This window comes from Fistularia commersonii, chromosome 35 (assembly GCF_037954325.1).
Source record: "Fistularia commersonii isolate RoL2024-O1a breed Wild chromosome 35, RoL_Fcom_v1.0, whole genome shotgun sequence".
Lineage (NCBI taxonomy): Eukaryota > Metazoa > Chordata > Actinopteri > Syngnathiformes > Fistulariidae > Fistularia > Fistularia commersonii.
In genome coordinates this window covers 8,883,191-8,898,991 of record NC_141318.1, presented here as the reverse complement: position 1 = coordinate 8,898,991, position 15,801 = coordinate 8,883,191, and the positions used below count along the sequence as shown (strand labels likewise).

Below are 15,801 nucleotides of genomic sequence, written 5' to 3'. Positions count from 1 at the left end.
TACATACCATTTTATAAGATATTTGCTTTGGCATAAATAAGGAAATGAATTGACTATGTTGCCAGCAGGATGAGGAGCATTTATATTCAGGGTTTGGCCTCATTAGGCAATAATATAATTAAAATAAACATCACACGAAATCAGGGATACTACCTTTAAACACATCATTTTATTTATCTTAGATTGTTTGAAAATGATTTTGCTCTTATTCTCCTGACAACTCACAACTAGTTTTTGACGGTCTTCAAACCGTCGACTTATTTCCTGTGATTTGTCTGGAATTGGTTTTTCTCCCCAACCCTCAACATTTTTTAAACTTTCGTGGAATTTTCATCGCTGGTGCTGAAATGCAGCTGAACAAACTGGATAAGGAGCTATGTTAATATACAATATCAAGTATACTTTATTTTACAATTTATACTTCATATGATTCAAAAATATTGATCACAGTGTATTTTCATGGAAAAAGATTGAAGTTTCAATGAACAGAGTTTGAAAAATAACATTTAATAAATTATATAATCAATATCTGACATACGAATATTGAGACATTATACAAAAAGCACACCAAATATTTAAAAACAAATTATTTAGACAATATCTTAAAACAAGTGTCGAGTGTTGACTCTCTTTCTTCAGTCCTTTCCAACCTTTTGATCGCTTTCGCTCATAGAAAAACAAACAAAAACATGAAAAATAATGTTTTAAAAGTCCTCAAGAGCCGGGTCAGTGCATTTCCCACCTTTGGACGACCACAGTTTCCTATATCCGTGACTACGGTGTCCCCGTTATTACAAGGGTCCTCGCACTTAGCTGCCACTACAGCTGATGGGGATACTTGTGACCAGCAGGTCTACACAGGAGGAGGGGATGAAGTCTATTTGTATAGTTTATTGTCTGCTTATTAGCAGCTTATTAATGTTTGATTGGCTGGTGGTCAGTCAAGCCGTCTCCAGTAGGACGGCACGCAGCGACACACTTCTTCGCTGAAGAAGAAACCAGGCTCACACCTTCGCCTCCTGACCTCGCAAGGAGCTCCGAGACAGCTGCAACGAGAAACACAACGCAGCCTTGAATATCCAGCAATTGGAGTTGCTTTGGTTACTGAGTTTATTTTTGTATCCGGTGGTTATACAAGTCCAATGCAATATTGTCTTGCAAAAATAAATTAATAAATAGATAAATAATGGCATCACATTTTAAGTCCCTTCTCAGTTTCTCCTCCATTAATAAAGACATTGAGACATTTTTGGGTGGCTAGAAAAATGTTTGATTGATGCATGTTTGTCTTAAGCAGGCCAAAAAATTATCTCACAACTTTGTCAAACAATCTACTTTCCTTTTCGTCTTCTTCTTTTTCTTCTCTCTTTTTAATGCTCTGCTCTTTATCAGTATTTTTTTTTTTCCAATCGGACAGTTTGTGCTGTTTTGCGTTTCTGTTTCGTTCGAGCAAAAGAACGATCCAAACTGATTGTTGCAAGAGGGAGAAGAGTATGGTCGCTCGATGTTTGTGCCAGCACATCTTTGAAGCTGGCAAACCTTCTATGCCTTGTCATCACAGAATTTATAACATACAAATATACAATTAGAGAAGGGCTTGAATAAGTACATGAGGTGTTGAAGGGACCGGCTTTTTACATAGCGATTGCGCACTTCATCAACGTGACCCAGACCGGTGTGTAATCGCCGCAAATTTTCTGGCAGCACTGGGGTGACACATGGGGGATGAGTCAAGGCAGCTTGACAAGGTCTGTGAGCCCCAGATGAAACACGTAGAAGGGTGCAAACACACACACACACACACACACACAAGTGGGGCCGATTCTGGACACTAAATTCCTGCTGCTACTCATAAATCACTCCCTAACAGGTCAAGAAAGGTCACGATTAGAGGGGATGGATGGATATGTGTGTTAACGTGTGTGTTTCCTCCTGTGCCGGGAGAGGAAATGGTTAAGTGACAGCAAGGAGAAGTCATTAGCACACTGACGTCTTGTGTTACATACTGAGTTTACTCGCGACCGCAACGCCTCTGCTTGTCCACAAATACACCCCCAATGCAGGCACACTTTTTTAAGGGTGCAAACACCGCTTCTTCAACTCGCAATTTGTTTTTGTGATGCTGCACGTCGTCTTTGTACAAAGGAAACATGGGTCAGGAGATACCGTTCCGAAATACATGTAGACAACAAAAGCAAGAAGGAAGAAGAATAGGAGAATATGTTTCGGGGAAAAAAGTGTGGTAGCAATGGATAGAACATTGAAAACGTGGTAATGTGCTGAAAAATAAATGCCCTTATCTCATAGGGTAAGGATTTTCCTTTATGTAATATCATTCCCCACGGTGCTCCCCTAACTTGTGTAGCTAGTAAAGGTACTGACTGGTAAGCGCAGCTAATACCATAGTGTTTTGTTGGTTTCGGGTTTTTTGCTTAAAGCAGAGCCCTTGTGATTCTATGAGTTTCTACCAATCAGAATTTCCATGTTTCGTTTTTTTTTCCTCTTAATAAAACAGTCACATTATTTAACTTGTCATGCTGTTGAGCTTTGTCACACTGGAAAGGCATCTCTTGCAAAAAAAAGGAAAAAAAACAGTGCATATGAAATAAACGTGTTATGCACATTTTTCAAAATTGCGTTTTGCACTTAAACAAAATAATCAGCTAACGACACAGGGCAATAGCGTATTTCTCAGCCTCACCTGCAGGTTGCTTGGTTGAACCTCCGTCCTTTTAAGAAACACTTATTGGGCGACTCGTTACATTCGCAGGTGCACTTTGTTTTATTGAGGGGCTGATGTCTCGGACAGGATTTGCTACACGCGCACTGACAGGTCTCTTTTTTGAAGACGTGGTTCAGCGGGCAGGCGGGCGGCGGATTGCAAACACACTGGCAGGTGTTGGGGTTGAGGTGACGGTTCGGGCCGCAGTCTTGAATTTTATGTGGACACACACACTGGCAGGTTTCCACGTCCAGTTCCTTGTCCGGGCCGCACACATCCCCAGAGAAGACGTCTGCGGGGATGGAGGAAAGAGGGGGAGTGAAATTACGCTGTTACACTTTTTTCTATGGTTCTGTCTCCAGCCCCTTCCACAGGTAAACCTCTGGTCGCCGTGTGCAAAAATAGACCTGTCACAGACACATGCGGCTCACAGCAGTGTCAGAAACAGGCGGGAGGGGTTGGCTAAGCAGCAGGGGTTGACCTGAACACTACACCAGTGTTATGTTTAAAATAATCAGAGACGAAGGTCCTGTATTTTTCAGCTTTTCCCACTTGGAAAGCATGAAGAGGTCTATAATTTTTATCATACGTACTCTTCAACTGTGAGTGACGGAATCTAAAACAAAAATTTTAAGTAATTAATTTGTATTTTACTGCATGACATAAGTATTTGATCACCTACCAATCAGTAAGAATTGCATCTCTCACAGACCTATTAGTTCTTCTTTGAGAAGCCCTCCTGTTCTCCACTTATTACCTGTATTAACTGCACCAGTTTGAACCTGTATAAAAGCCAACTGTCCACACACTCAATCAAACAAACTCCAACCTCTCCACAATGGCCAAGACCATAGGGGTAAAGTCAATGACCTGAAGAGAGCTGAGAACACAATCTGAAAGAAAACCATGAGTAACACGCTACACCGTGAAGGTTTAAAATCCTGCAGCGTACGCGAGGTCCTCCTGCTCAAGCCAGCACATGTCGAGGCCCGTCTGAAGTTTGCCAATGATCATCTGCATGATCCAGAGAAGGAATGGAAGACAGTCATGTGGTCGGATGAGACAAATATAGAGCTTTTGGTCTTAAGTCCACTCGCTGTGTTTGAGGAAGAAGAAGGATGAGTACAACCCCAAGAACACCATCCCAACCGTGAAGCATGGAGGAAGAAACATCATTCATTGGGGATGCTTTTCTGCAAAGGAGACAGAATGACTGCACCCTGTTGAGGGGAGGATGGATGGGGTCATGGATCACAAGATCTTGGCCAACAACCTCCTTCCCTCAGTAAGAGCCTGGAAGATGGGTCGTGGCTGGTTCTTCCAGCATGACAATGACCAAAAACACCCAGCCAGGGAAACTAAGGAGTGTCTGCGTAAGAACCATCTCAAGGTCCTGGAGTGGCCTTGCCAGTCTCCAGACCTGAACCCAACAAAAAAATCTTTGAAGGGAGCTGAAAGTCCATATTGCTCAGCGACTGCCCCGAAACCTGAAGGATCTGGAGGACATCAGTATGGAGGAATGGGCCAAAGTCCCTGCTGCAGTGTGTGCAAACCTGGTCTAGAACTACAGGAAATGTCTGACCTTTGTAATTGCCAACAAAGGTTTCTGTACCAAATATTATGCACTTTTGTCATGCAATAACAAGCAAATTAATGACTGAAAAATCATACAATGTGTTTTTTCTGGATTTTTGTTTAAGATTCCGTCACTCACAGTTGAAGAGTATCTAGGATAAAAATGACAGACCTCTACATGCTTTGCAAATGGAAAAAAGCAGAAAAATCAGCGGTGTATCAAATACTTGTTCTCCCCACTGTATATGCTCTTTTTTTCTTTTCTGATCTTCATAGCTGCCCCATGGATAAATGACATTCTTCATTGGTGGATGTCTTGCACACACCTACACAAACCTACACGCCTAAACACACACACACACATACACACACCAACAAAATCAACTGATATGGGGTAAAACTGAAGAGAAACAGCTGATTGACAGCCAGAGTGAATGTGGGTGTAACTGTGATAGAAATTCAAAACCGTACATATCATGCAGTTTTTTTTTATGAGTTCCTGCAAAAAAAGGACAACAAAGAAAAGCATCCTAATTGACACTTTTGTGTTCTTAGAAACTGATTGAGTTATTGGTTATAGTTTTTAACATACTTCATCAAATTGATCAGCACATCCTCCGCATCGACGTTAACCTTCCTTAATGTTCCTTTAACTACTTAACTACTCTACCGCCCTCTTTTCATTCTCTCTTTCCAAACATTTTTCTCCATGATCTCATGGCCGTACATATTTTTTGAAGATTTAAACAAACACACACCTCAGCATTGGATTCCGTCCTTTTTTTTCCAAACATTGAACCAAATCGATTCTACGTCAAACCTAATTTACCAGACATGGGGAGTCTGCAGAAACATTTACACTAGCGTGGTGAAACCCTGCAAACATTCATGCAACCTGATATAGTTCTGTGTGTTGTGTGTTTAACTACAACATAAACAAGAATGGTATTTATTCATCTGTATAAAAACCACAAACTGTTCCAGGACGTAAAGACCACAGGGTTTCTTATCGAGAGAATTAGTATGTACAGGACATTAAAACAACCAAGGAAGAGGCGGGATGGTGGGACCATAAATATACTTTATAGTCACAGATGTTATGTCACTGAATCATTAGACGAAGAATGTACACATTTGGCAGATTCACTGGAATGGATCCAATGTCGCTACAGAAATAGGCCCGCTGGTGTATATTTATGAATAAATTCGATTTTGGTTTTAATTTGTTATGGATAGTTGGATGTCTTTATTGAACACGAGTAGCATTGCTTTCTTTCCTTAATCCCCTGCCACCAAAAACAGAGTACTGTAGTTTGCGTATTCAGAAGATTTCACTTCATCATGATTTTCTGAATCATAGAGACAGAGAGAGAGAGAATAATATCAATATCAGTGTTCAGAGGATTCCTACTTGGAAAAGCCATCCATCTATCTATCCATCAATCCATCTTCTACAGCTTATCAGGGAACTGGAAGCGGGAGCATTAGCCAAAGCAGCCCAGACTTTCTTCTCCCTGGCCACTTGGTCCAGCTCTTTCATGAGATCCCAAGGCGTTCCCAGGACAGCCTAGAGACATAGTCCCTCCAATTTGCCCTGGATTTTCCCCAGCCTCCTGGCTGGACATGGCTGGAAGACTTCAACAGGAGGCGTCCAGGACGCATCCTTACCAGATGCCCAAGCCACGTCATCTGACTCCTCTGCATGTGGAGGAGCAGCGACTCTACTTCGTGCCCCTTACGGATGGCCAAACTCCTCAACAAATCTCTAAGCGACAGCCTTTTGGCTGTGAACCACTCTGGCAAGACGGCTGGAGAACACACACTGATCAAAAAAGGACTGAACTGCCTGCATAACATGGTCTGGTACCCCATACTCCCACAGCACCCCCGACAGGATTCTCTGCAGGACACGGTGAAAAGCCTTTTCCAGGTCCACAAACACCTTTTCCAGGGAGGCTGAGGAGTGTGATCCTTCTGTAGCACAACGTCCAATCCCCCTTTTTAAAGAAGGGGATCACCAACCCAGTTTGCCAATACAGAGGTACTGCCTCCCCACAATGCTTCAGAGGTATGTTAGCCAGGACAGCCCTCCAACATCCAGAGCTTTAAGGAACATCCAGCTCCAGGGCCCGCCCACCAAGGAGCTTTTTGACTACCTCGGCAACTTCAGCCCCTAGAAATAGGAGTGTCCACCCCAAAGTCCCCTGACTCTGCTCCCTCATTGGAAGGCGTGCCATTGGGATTGAAGAGGCCTTGGAAGTATTCCTTCCCCCGAACCACAACGTCCCAAGTTGAGGTCAGCAGCCCACCATCCCATCTTTACATAGTGACGACAGTGTACTGCTTCCCCCTCCTGAGCCGCAGGATTGCAGACCAGAATCTCCTTGCCGCCTTCCAAAAGTCATTCTCCATGGCCTCAGAGAACTCCTCCCACACCTGAGCTTTTGCTTTGGCAACCACCATAGCGGTATGCCTGCCATATATACATAATGTATATATATACTAATCTAATTCATCTATTTAATAGACATTTCTCAGATGTTACATAGGAACTGACAATGGTTTTCTCCTTCCTGTTCATCTCAAGATGTAATGTTGAACTCATGTAAGTCAGAACTAATTGCATTATGGAAGGTGGCCCCACATCTTTTAATTTTTTTTTCTATTATTTGCACATGCTATTTCTCTTTCTACTTAATCATTTTTTCACCTTCTGAGAGTGCATCGCTCTGAAACAGAGAATGAAGATAGATTAGGCGTCTTAATGTAAACCGTCTGTTCTGGAAGTGTTGGATTTCAAGGGCAGCGGTTGAAACATGGGAAAATAAGGTGAAGTAACTGGGGGGGGAAAAAAGGTGTTTTACTAAAGTAGAGATGCTGTTGTCAGGGGGATTAATCTAGGGAATGCCTATGTCGTGTTGAATTTATCGAGAGAAACTAGAAATGGAATTGTAAGGTAGACTATTACAAATAAAGCATGTATTACATCCCATTCATTTCTAACAAGGGACTTGTGAAGTAAATGTAACATATCACACTGGACATGCTTTACCTTTTTGATATTGTTCAGAGCTGGGAAATACACTTCAAACAATTTCAACACTCACTGTCAATCTCTGCATGACTCCGATGTAAAAGCTGAACACGGATAAACAACGGCCCCTAAATGGAATCCTTAACTTCTTCATTCCTGGGAAATCATCTCCTTGGCAGTCCCTTAATCCCAGTATTTGGCCACTCGGAATATTTAACACCTGGCTTTTCCTGGATCCCCCCCTTTCTTGACACATGCATGACCCGTCATCCAACACCCGGCCTGGAATCCCCCCCCCCATGCGTAATCCCGTTGAGGTCAAGCCGCAGTCTCAATTGCCAAAGACATGCAACTTCGCCTTTATGTTATGTAAGTAAATAATACCTTTTTATTCAGATGGAAATAAGACCCAGTAACTGCCTGGAGAAAATGTTTCATTGAGTTGCAGAAAGAACTGAAACTTACTGAGCCTAGAAGGTTTTCAAGTTTTGAGTTTCACCTCGAGTATGTCAAGTTCGTTGTCCTTGCCTGACCTCTTGTTCAGGAAGATTTTCAATTGACATTTCAGCATTTCAGTCACTTTTCTTCAGTCTTTGGTAAAACTTGTGGGTTTTGACCAAAAAAAAAAAAAAAAACACTTTTCAAATTTTTTTTCATTTATTTTTGTATTTTTTTGTATGATCAGTTGCGAGCTCTTAGTTGCTTTTTTGGAATTTGCTGATACAATTCAAGAGCCCCAGAGTAAGCAAAATAAAAAAATCGCGATACTGACACCGCTGTGTAGCACCCATGGGGAGTCTCTGTTGCTATAATGGAAACATAACTGCATGTTTAAGCCATTAAACTGTTGTTTGGTCCCATTCATCACAGAAAGTCCTTCCAGCAGCCTCCTGGCCGTCATATATGTCCTCCAGTCAGGATAGAGAGGTCAGGGTAATTCTTATTGACCAAAAGACTTATCACTAACATTTTGACCAGCCATTATACGAGTGCAGAGACATCACTGGGTACTTCTCACGTCGTGACACAGATTTCTTCTGCAGCCGTGAGTGTTTCTGTACGGAATAATAACGTCCACTGTGTATAATAGAGCCACCGAGAGGCGTTTTGCACTGCAAGTTCAGATCACCTTCAAACACTAGCAACAAACCCACAAAGGCCCCTGCACCTTCTCTGGACACCAGACATGCTAGATTTACGTCTGCATTCCCAACAGTCTCCATTCATTCCCTGTTAAATTTCTTTGCGTGTGTAATCCATGAGGAGACAAAATCATCCATCATATCGTGCAGAGCACTGACATAAGCCTGTGCCTTGGCCACACGGCGTTATTTATGGGATATTTTATACCATTAGGGTCTGTTTTGTTGGACTGATGCCATTAAATCAGCTCAAGGGCAAATGTTGAGGGTCTTTGTTTTCCGCCGTTTTTCTTCACAGTGGATACTAACTATGATGCTACATCTTAAGCAAATTTCACCCGGTACCAGCCTGCTTATCCGTTGTATCGGCAAATGATCAGTTCTTATAAATGCGCCTTACTTACCGAAGTAAAAATAAGAAAATGGATTGACACCAGGGGAAAGATAAATGCATACATTCATTAACCTTTAACTTCTAGCAACAGGGGAAATGTTTAGAGATCCATTAGGAGTTGACCGTGACCGAATCTAGTTACTTAACCTTAACCTTTTTAACAAGAGAGACAGTTACAAATCATTTTCCGTCAGCTATAATTCAAAGATCCTCCTCTGAGCGTGGAAAAGTGAAGGTTCAAATGGATTCACGAGGGGATTCCCAAACATAATAGACATGGGCAAGATGCCTGGCTACATCAACAGCCGCCAAAGTATAACTGACCACCCTTTTAAGTATTTTATTGTTCTTTTATCCATCCAAAATCATGACGTCATTGACCGAATCCCCAGTCTTGCTCTCCTCTACCTGCTCAAATAACAAATATATTTGATCGAATAACATTTTCTGCTCAGTGTTACACAGGCAGTGAGTTGGCAAGCCATTTCTTTTTTTTTTTTTTTTTTTTTTCTATCTAAACACAATATTAGAGAACAAAATTATGGGACAGAGTCTTGACTAAAATCTAAAAGAACATTGCAGATCTTACTGCCAAGGTTACTTTGATTGGGGCACCTTTCCCTGATATTACGCAAGTTTTATTTTCTATTAATTGCCCTCTGTCATGTAGTAAACACAGTTACATGGTATACCTAATTTAATTTGATTTATTGCCCGGCTTTGTGAAACAGGCTCTCAGTCTGAGTCTATAAAAATAAATCACATGTCCTTAATTTTATTGTAAATAGCACTTTGGTCCAAAGACAACGGTATAATTCCCTCCTTTGGTGATTAGAATACATGGAAATGGGTCGGTTAAGTCTTTGGAGGCTCATTTCAGTGTAGTCCGGGCTTCAACATACAGACCAAGAAAACGTGAGAAACTATAATACAAATAGAACAACATTGCTCACATATAGTACAATACAAAATCTGGCACTTCAGTAAATAATTATCATATAGACCAGAAATTGTAAATTTGGGGGAAATAGCAAACACGGGGAAGATTCTATTTAAAATGTCTTTTTAAACATTTATTGTATGCACACATAAACCTATGAACACACATCCAAAACGATATATTTTGGCCTCTTATCTGGTTTAGAGCAGTTTATTGATGTAGACATTATTGTCTATCTCGATCATAATATTTCTATTGAAATATATATATGAAAATTCAATAATTCTATATGCCAATTTAACCTGAACTTTAAAGTGATTTTGAAGATCTGAAAGGTGGAAGGTCTCCCGCCTTGCATTAAAACCAAACCAAAACAACACAAAGGAAAGATATTGATATTTAATTTCTTCATTTGGAAGTGCTGCACTGCTGGCGGTGGATGTAGAGCCAGAAAACATATCTGATAAGGAATAATGCAAGTAGAAATGAACCATTTGAACAAGACACAGGATCCTGAGCTTCCAACTAATATGATGAAGACCCACTGTAAGAAAGCAGCTCTAGAATGAGTTATAGGAAATGAATTTTGTTCAAAAGAGCTCAGCGCCAAGTGATGTAAGACAAAATGTTAATGTTGAAATGCGGTGGGGTTTGTCTTCTGCTTTTCATATAATAGTATATAATAACGTAATACAATAATAATGTTCTCGCAAATGTAGCCCTGGGGGCTAACGGCTCATCCAGTACTTTCAAACTCAGTACAGCACTTCCTTAGATCCACATTGATAAACCCCCCACGAACAAAAAAGAGGATGTCGCACACACAGATTCCTTGCTTTATTAGGGATGTGTTTGTGTGTGTGTGTGTGTGTGTGTGTTTGTGTGTTTTGTATTTGTGTGTGAGAGAAGCTGTGGAATCTGCCACTCTCAGATCCTTGCAGCCTCCTCTTTCTCAATTGTTTGCATGAATCCAGAATGTTATCATAGACAGAAGTCCGAGCGTACGCAAACACACACACAAACACACACACAAACACACACACAAACACACACACACACAAAAAAAAAAACCTCACTCACACACAAGCACCTATTCACATGGATGCTAAACAAACACAAAGCAGCAGAATCTGCCCCCCTAATGAATATACTGCCTTCCTATACATTTTACTAAACATTGTCAACTATCTCTGAGCTCAGAATAAAACCCCCGCGAGTTTCTCTTATGGACCGAAAACAAACAGCGCTTTCCTCCGCAAACACTTTCCGATAATGGGATTGCACAAGAACTCACCGAAGTGTTGATGGTAGGGTCTCTGCAGGGGTGGCGGGGGAGGAGGGAGTGTGTGGTGGATATCGGCTGGGACACCCACGCATCTGCACTGCCTGCTGCTCCAAGTCTGACCCGGGAGGCATGTTCTGTTGGCGACTGGACACCTTCAACACAGAGGCGAGGATTTCAAGTCAGCAAATACTGTGAATTGCTAACCTCTGGTTATGTCCTCTGCATTGTTGGTCTGTCACTGGGGTTTGAAAATGAAAAGTGAAATATCCTATATTAATTGTTTTCCAATGGTTTACAAATGCGCAATGGGGAATGTGGGCAGCAAATGGGGGTTCCTGGTTTGACTCAGAGTCAACTAGAACCTTTCTGTTTGGAGTTTGCCTGTCCACTAGGTCAATTGGAAGCGGGCAGCAGTCTTCTTTTTTTGCATCTCACAGAAAAAGCAAGATGAAATGTGCTTTCTTTTCTTTTTCATTTTTCCTTCAATGATGAAAAGCTACTGTAAGTATAAATGCTGCATTTGCTGTTTTAGGATTAAAGCAAGAGTGCATTAATATTATGGTAAAATAACCTATAATTACACAATACTTGCAGTTTTACAATGAATAGAGGTCTGAGCGTATGACGCAGTACAACATTGAATAATTTCAAATTATGAAGTTTATAATTAGGTGTAAGCACTGATCACAGTTTTACAATGAAGGCTTTTCTTTGAACAGTAGCAGCGGTGGTTTGTTCATAGATTAATCTGGGCAACGCACCACCAAAGCGCATAAAAAACAGTTTTGAATGTAATGTCCAATAAGCAGCAGTTCACTCCATGGGGTACTGCCCCTTTTTGGTCAATTTTCAGTCAGGTTGAAATCGCCCCAAGTTCTGTCATAGACTCTTATAAAGTCCCCTTTTATTTATTTATTTATTTATTTATTTCAAAAAACAAGCACTTCAATGCACCCTAGGGTTCCAGGAGAGCTTGCACATACTTGCACATTACGTAATCTGCTCAGGTTTGCACATACGTGCTTCCGTCAGACAGGCACAATGGTCAAACAGGCTTCTGTCTTCATATTTGTGGTCGATCCACTATGGTCAGTGTAGATCATTTCACTCGTGAACAATCTTAGAAGCGCCTTACTTGAAGCTTATGTAGCTCATGAGAACATGTTTGTGTTTATCTCACCATCTATTTTATTTGAAGTTGGATTCCTCTTTAATTTTGAAAGGACAAACATAAACTGTTAATTTATGTCTTATCCCCTGTTGATTGACCTATTTATTTATGTCACATTAGTTATCATTGGAAAAATCCCCCCCACCTCAAAAAAGCCATGCTTTGTGTTGTGTCATGATATATCTTGTTTTATTTTGGAAATTCCACTCCCTTTGTGTTTGAGTTTATTTCACTTCCTGTCTGCTCGCCATCCTCCGACAGTCCCTCTGTTTCCATCCAATCAGCTTCTCACTTCCCAACCTGTGTTTCATCATCAGATGACTTGACTTCTGTTTTTCTTGAATACTTAATTTCACCTGCCAGTTTCCAGTCAAATTTGTTATCATTTCAAATAAAGGACTGTTAAATACTTCAGCTATGCTTGTAGTTCCCCCCATTTAAACCTTGGCTTGACACATTCTTCGACTGGGTGAAAATGTTGCCTAGGTTGGGCTCAAATACAAACCTTTCGCAAGAAATGTCCAAAACAATGAGATTGACTTGAAAATACAAACAAAAGCAAAAACAACGTAATTAAAGCATTCGGTCATCCGGTTCTCGCAGGCAACATCATACATCATAGTGCATTTTGCTTAAAAGCTTGTTTATTAAATATTTATTATATATGTTTGACCATCAACATTGTATACCCAATAGATTACCAGCGTCATGTCCAAGGTCATACCAGGAAAACTCAACTAAGGCTGTGTGGAAGTAGAAAAACATCTTCCAGTTTATTTATTAATGGTGAATTTACAATAGAGATCAGCAATATTTTGAATAGTTTGTTTTTGTTTTTTTTAATTCCAAATTAACGTCCATTGAGTAAATAACATGTGTTAACAGGAATATGTAACTTTAGGCAAGCTGCTATCCACACACACAGTATGACGGTGCCATATGTCATAACAACGAAATAGCACCGTGGACAGGAAGGAGGGGATGAGTGTTTGGACATCAGTGAGCAAAAACATTTTCACTTTCAAAACAATGTGTCTGTGTAGAAATTATGTCATGTCTCCTTCGTCTTGCATAGCTTTAAAACATGTGGCATGCTGCTTGCCGGAACCCCAGATGCTTTTTAAGGGCGTTATTGAGAGTACAGCGTAAACCATCAGTCCACTAAAGACCCTTCCCCTGCAAACTCACGCTGGGAGAGATGTGACTGTTGAACAGTGGATGCACTAAGTTGAGAATCATGACCTGTGAAATGGTTCAATCAAGTCAAGTCAGATTTTATCTATGAAGCCTTTTCCCGCAGAGCAGGAAGGCGGCCTTCTGTCTCGACCAGTTGGGTTAGAAAGCGAGCGAACGCGAAAGAAGGGCAGAGAGAAAGAAACCAAGAGTGAAATAGAGGAAGAGGGGATATAAGAGCGTTGGGAGGGACATTTACAGGATCTCTTACTAATAACAGGTAGAGCAGACAGTTACCTGTTAATAGCTGAAATTACACAATCATAGCTTTAACTTTACTAAGATAAATAAAAATGGTGGATGCCAAGGCAAGACCATTGCAGTAGATCAATCCACATCCCCCGGGAAACCTGAATGAAGATATGAAGTTACTATGATGGACTGCTGAAGGGATATGAGGGAAGGAGGGAAGTACATTAAGGGATATCCCTCAGCAGAGTAAGCCAAATGTAGCATTCCTAGGTTTCTGGCCTTAGCCTGTGCTATAAGCTGTTCCACAAAGAAAGATTTTAAGACAAATCTCAAACAAAGGAAGGGTGTCTGTTCCTTTGATCAAGATACGAAGGTGGTTCCAAAGAAGAGGAGCTCGGGAACTGAATGCATCCTGAATGCAACTCGATATATGATCAGCTTGTTCTAAGTGAAGGTAAAAATCTAGAAAAGCTGCAAGATTAAATCATTTTTTTCACTGTCAGAAATCAGAGGGTAGGAGTGTTGGGATCTCCACTTCTTCCATGAGGAACGCACAATTTGAAGGACCAAGCTTGAACCTTGCAAAAATGTTGTACCACATTACCCTGAGCACCTTTTTATTAAGATAAATAGGGGCCTCTGAATCTATTTAACATCCTTGTTGAAAATCTGGGAACCACGCATGGCAGAGCAGCTAGTTTTATTTTATCTATAGGTCAAAAAAATTACAACATCAATTTTAAATTATCTCGAAATTATATTGCTTTCGACTCATAGCATAACAACCGGCATCTGGACCGGCCAAGAATGTGCTCTCCCTTCCTGTCTGATCTTTGGCAGTTGGCTCGCACAGAAACTGGGCAGATAATTAAGATTCCTCATTCCGTATCTAACTGCAACATGCCCGTCTTCAGCCTCGGCCCAAGATAAGCCAGATGAAGGACCGACAAATAAACACCTCGATCAAAGGAGGATTTCTCGGGTCAGCTTGAATGTGATGGCTGGGAGGGACAGTATCAGAGAATTATTTTTGCCGAGATGTGTCTGGGATTAAACGTTTTCCTCTCTCTATCCACTTACTGCTGCAGGCTCAGAAATACTGTCGCGCAGGTTCAAGATTCTGATCCAAACGGTCGTCTTTAAAATAGCATATTGATATTGAAGGGGACGTTGACATCAAACTCTTTAGATGGAGTGTAAAAGTTTTTGGTTATATTATGATTTTTTAAATCCTGCAAATACCCCAGATAGACAGCAATCAACCTCTGTGAGCTGAAGCAGTGTGAGGGTTGAGGAGAGCACATTTGGATGAATTTCTTTTTTACAATTTCATCTCTGTCAAGTCAGAGATGATTACTTTTTCCCAGGGATTGCACCCAGTAAATGCACCGATTTATCTCCACAATAGCACATTTGCATACATTACAAAAACACATGGTCAGACAATAGTTAGAGGGGGGGGGTCGTGTGATACCACTTGAGTTTATGACACTGGACCCCAGAGTTCATCACCTCTCTCCCACACCGCTCACTGTGTTTAATATTTAACCATCTCCCAACTTAACCAAGAAGTTAATATTGACTCACCGCACTGCCAGTTTGCATTTGACAAAAAAAAAAACAGTGATCAACAAACTCTTGAGAATTTGTCACTTTGTTCGACAAAATCCTACAAGTTGCCGTGATGATTTAGAGCAAAAGAATCCGATGGGGTTTTTATATCAGCGCGGTCACAGGGAGAGTTGGATCTCATGAACCTCAGTCAAATAATCAACTCCATCAAAGACGGGCCTCTTGGGTCGACTGCAGATAGGTGGAGGAGTCATGGATATCTCTTTGTAGCTACAGCAGCCCTGTTGTTTGCTATTCTAAGACCACATGACCTCGGTATTTGTTTTCTCTAGTTAAATTGTTCCTGTTTTCTTTTCCTGGGGCTCCTTATTTATTTATTTTTTTCAACATTTAATGTCTCCTTGTAGTCTTTCTTTATCCCATTGCTTTCGCCGCCACTCTTTCGATCTATCTTCATGATGTTTTTGAATTGAAATCAATAGGAGATGGGGATACTGGGGCCATATATTTTCAGGAAAAGCTATTAATAGGAACCAAATGA

At 41.0% G+C, this 15,801-nt stretch overlaps 1 protein-coding gene across 1 annotated transcript in view; it reads right to left on the bottom strand.

Moving 5' to 3' along the window:
* Positions 1 to 388: 388 nt before the first annotated feature.
* vegfc (vascular endothelial growth factor c) overlaps positions 389 to 15,801 on the bottom strand; it is a 72,399-nt gene continuing 56,986 nt past the window's right edge. The window contains exons 5-7 of the mRNA XM_086142391.1: positions 11,102 to 11,244; positions 2,702 to 3,014; positions 389 to 1,046 (exon numbers count right to left, since the gene is read on the bottom strand). Of these exons, the coding sequence (XP_085998517.1) occupies positions 938 to 1,046; positions 2,702 to 3,014; positions 11,102 to 11,244 (565 nt within the window). The 3' untranslated portion in view covers positions 389 to 937. The remainder of the gene's footprint in view (positions 1,047 to 2,701; positions 3,015 to 11,101; positions 11,245 to 15,801) is intronic.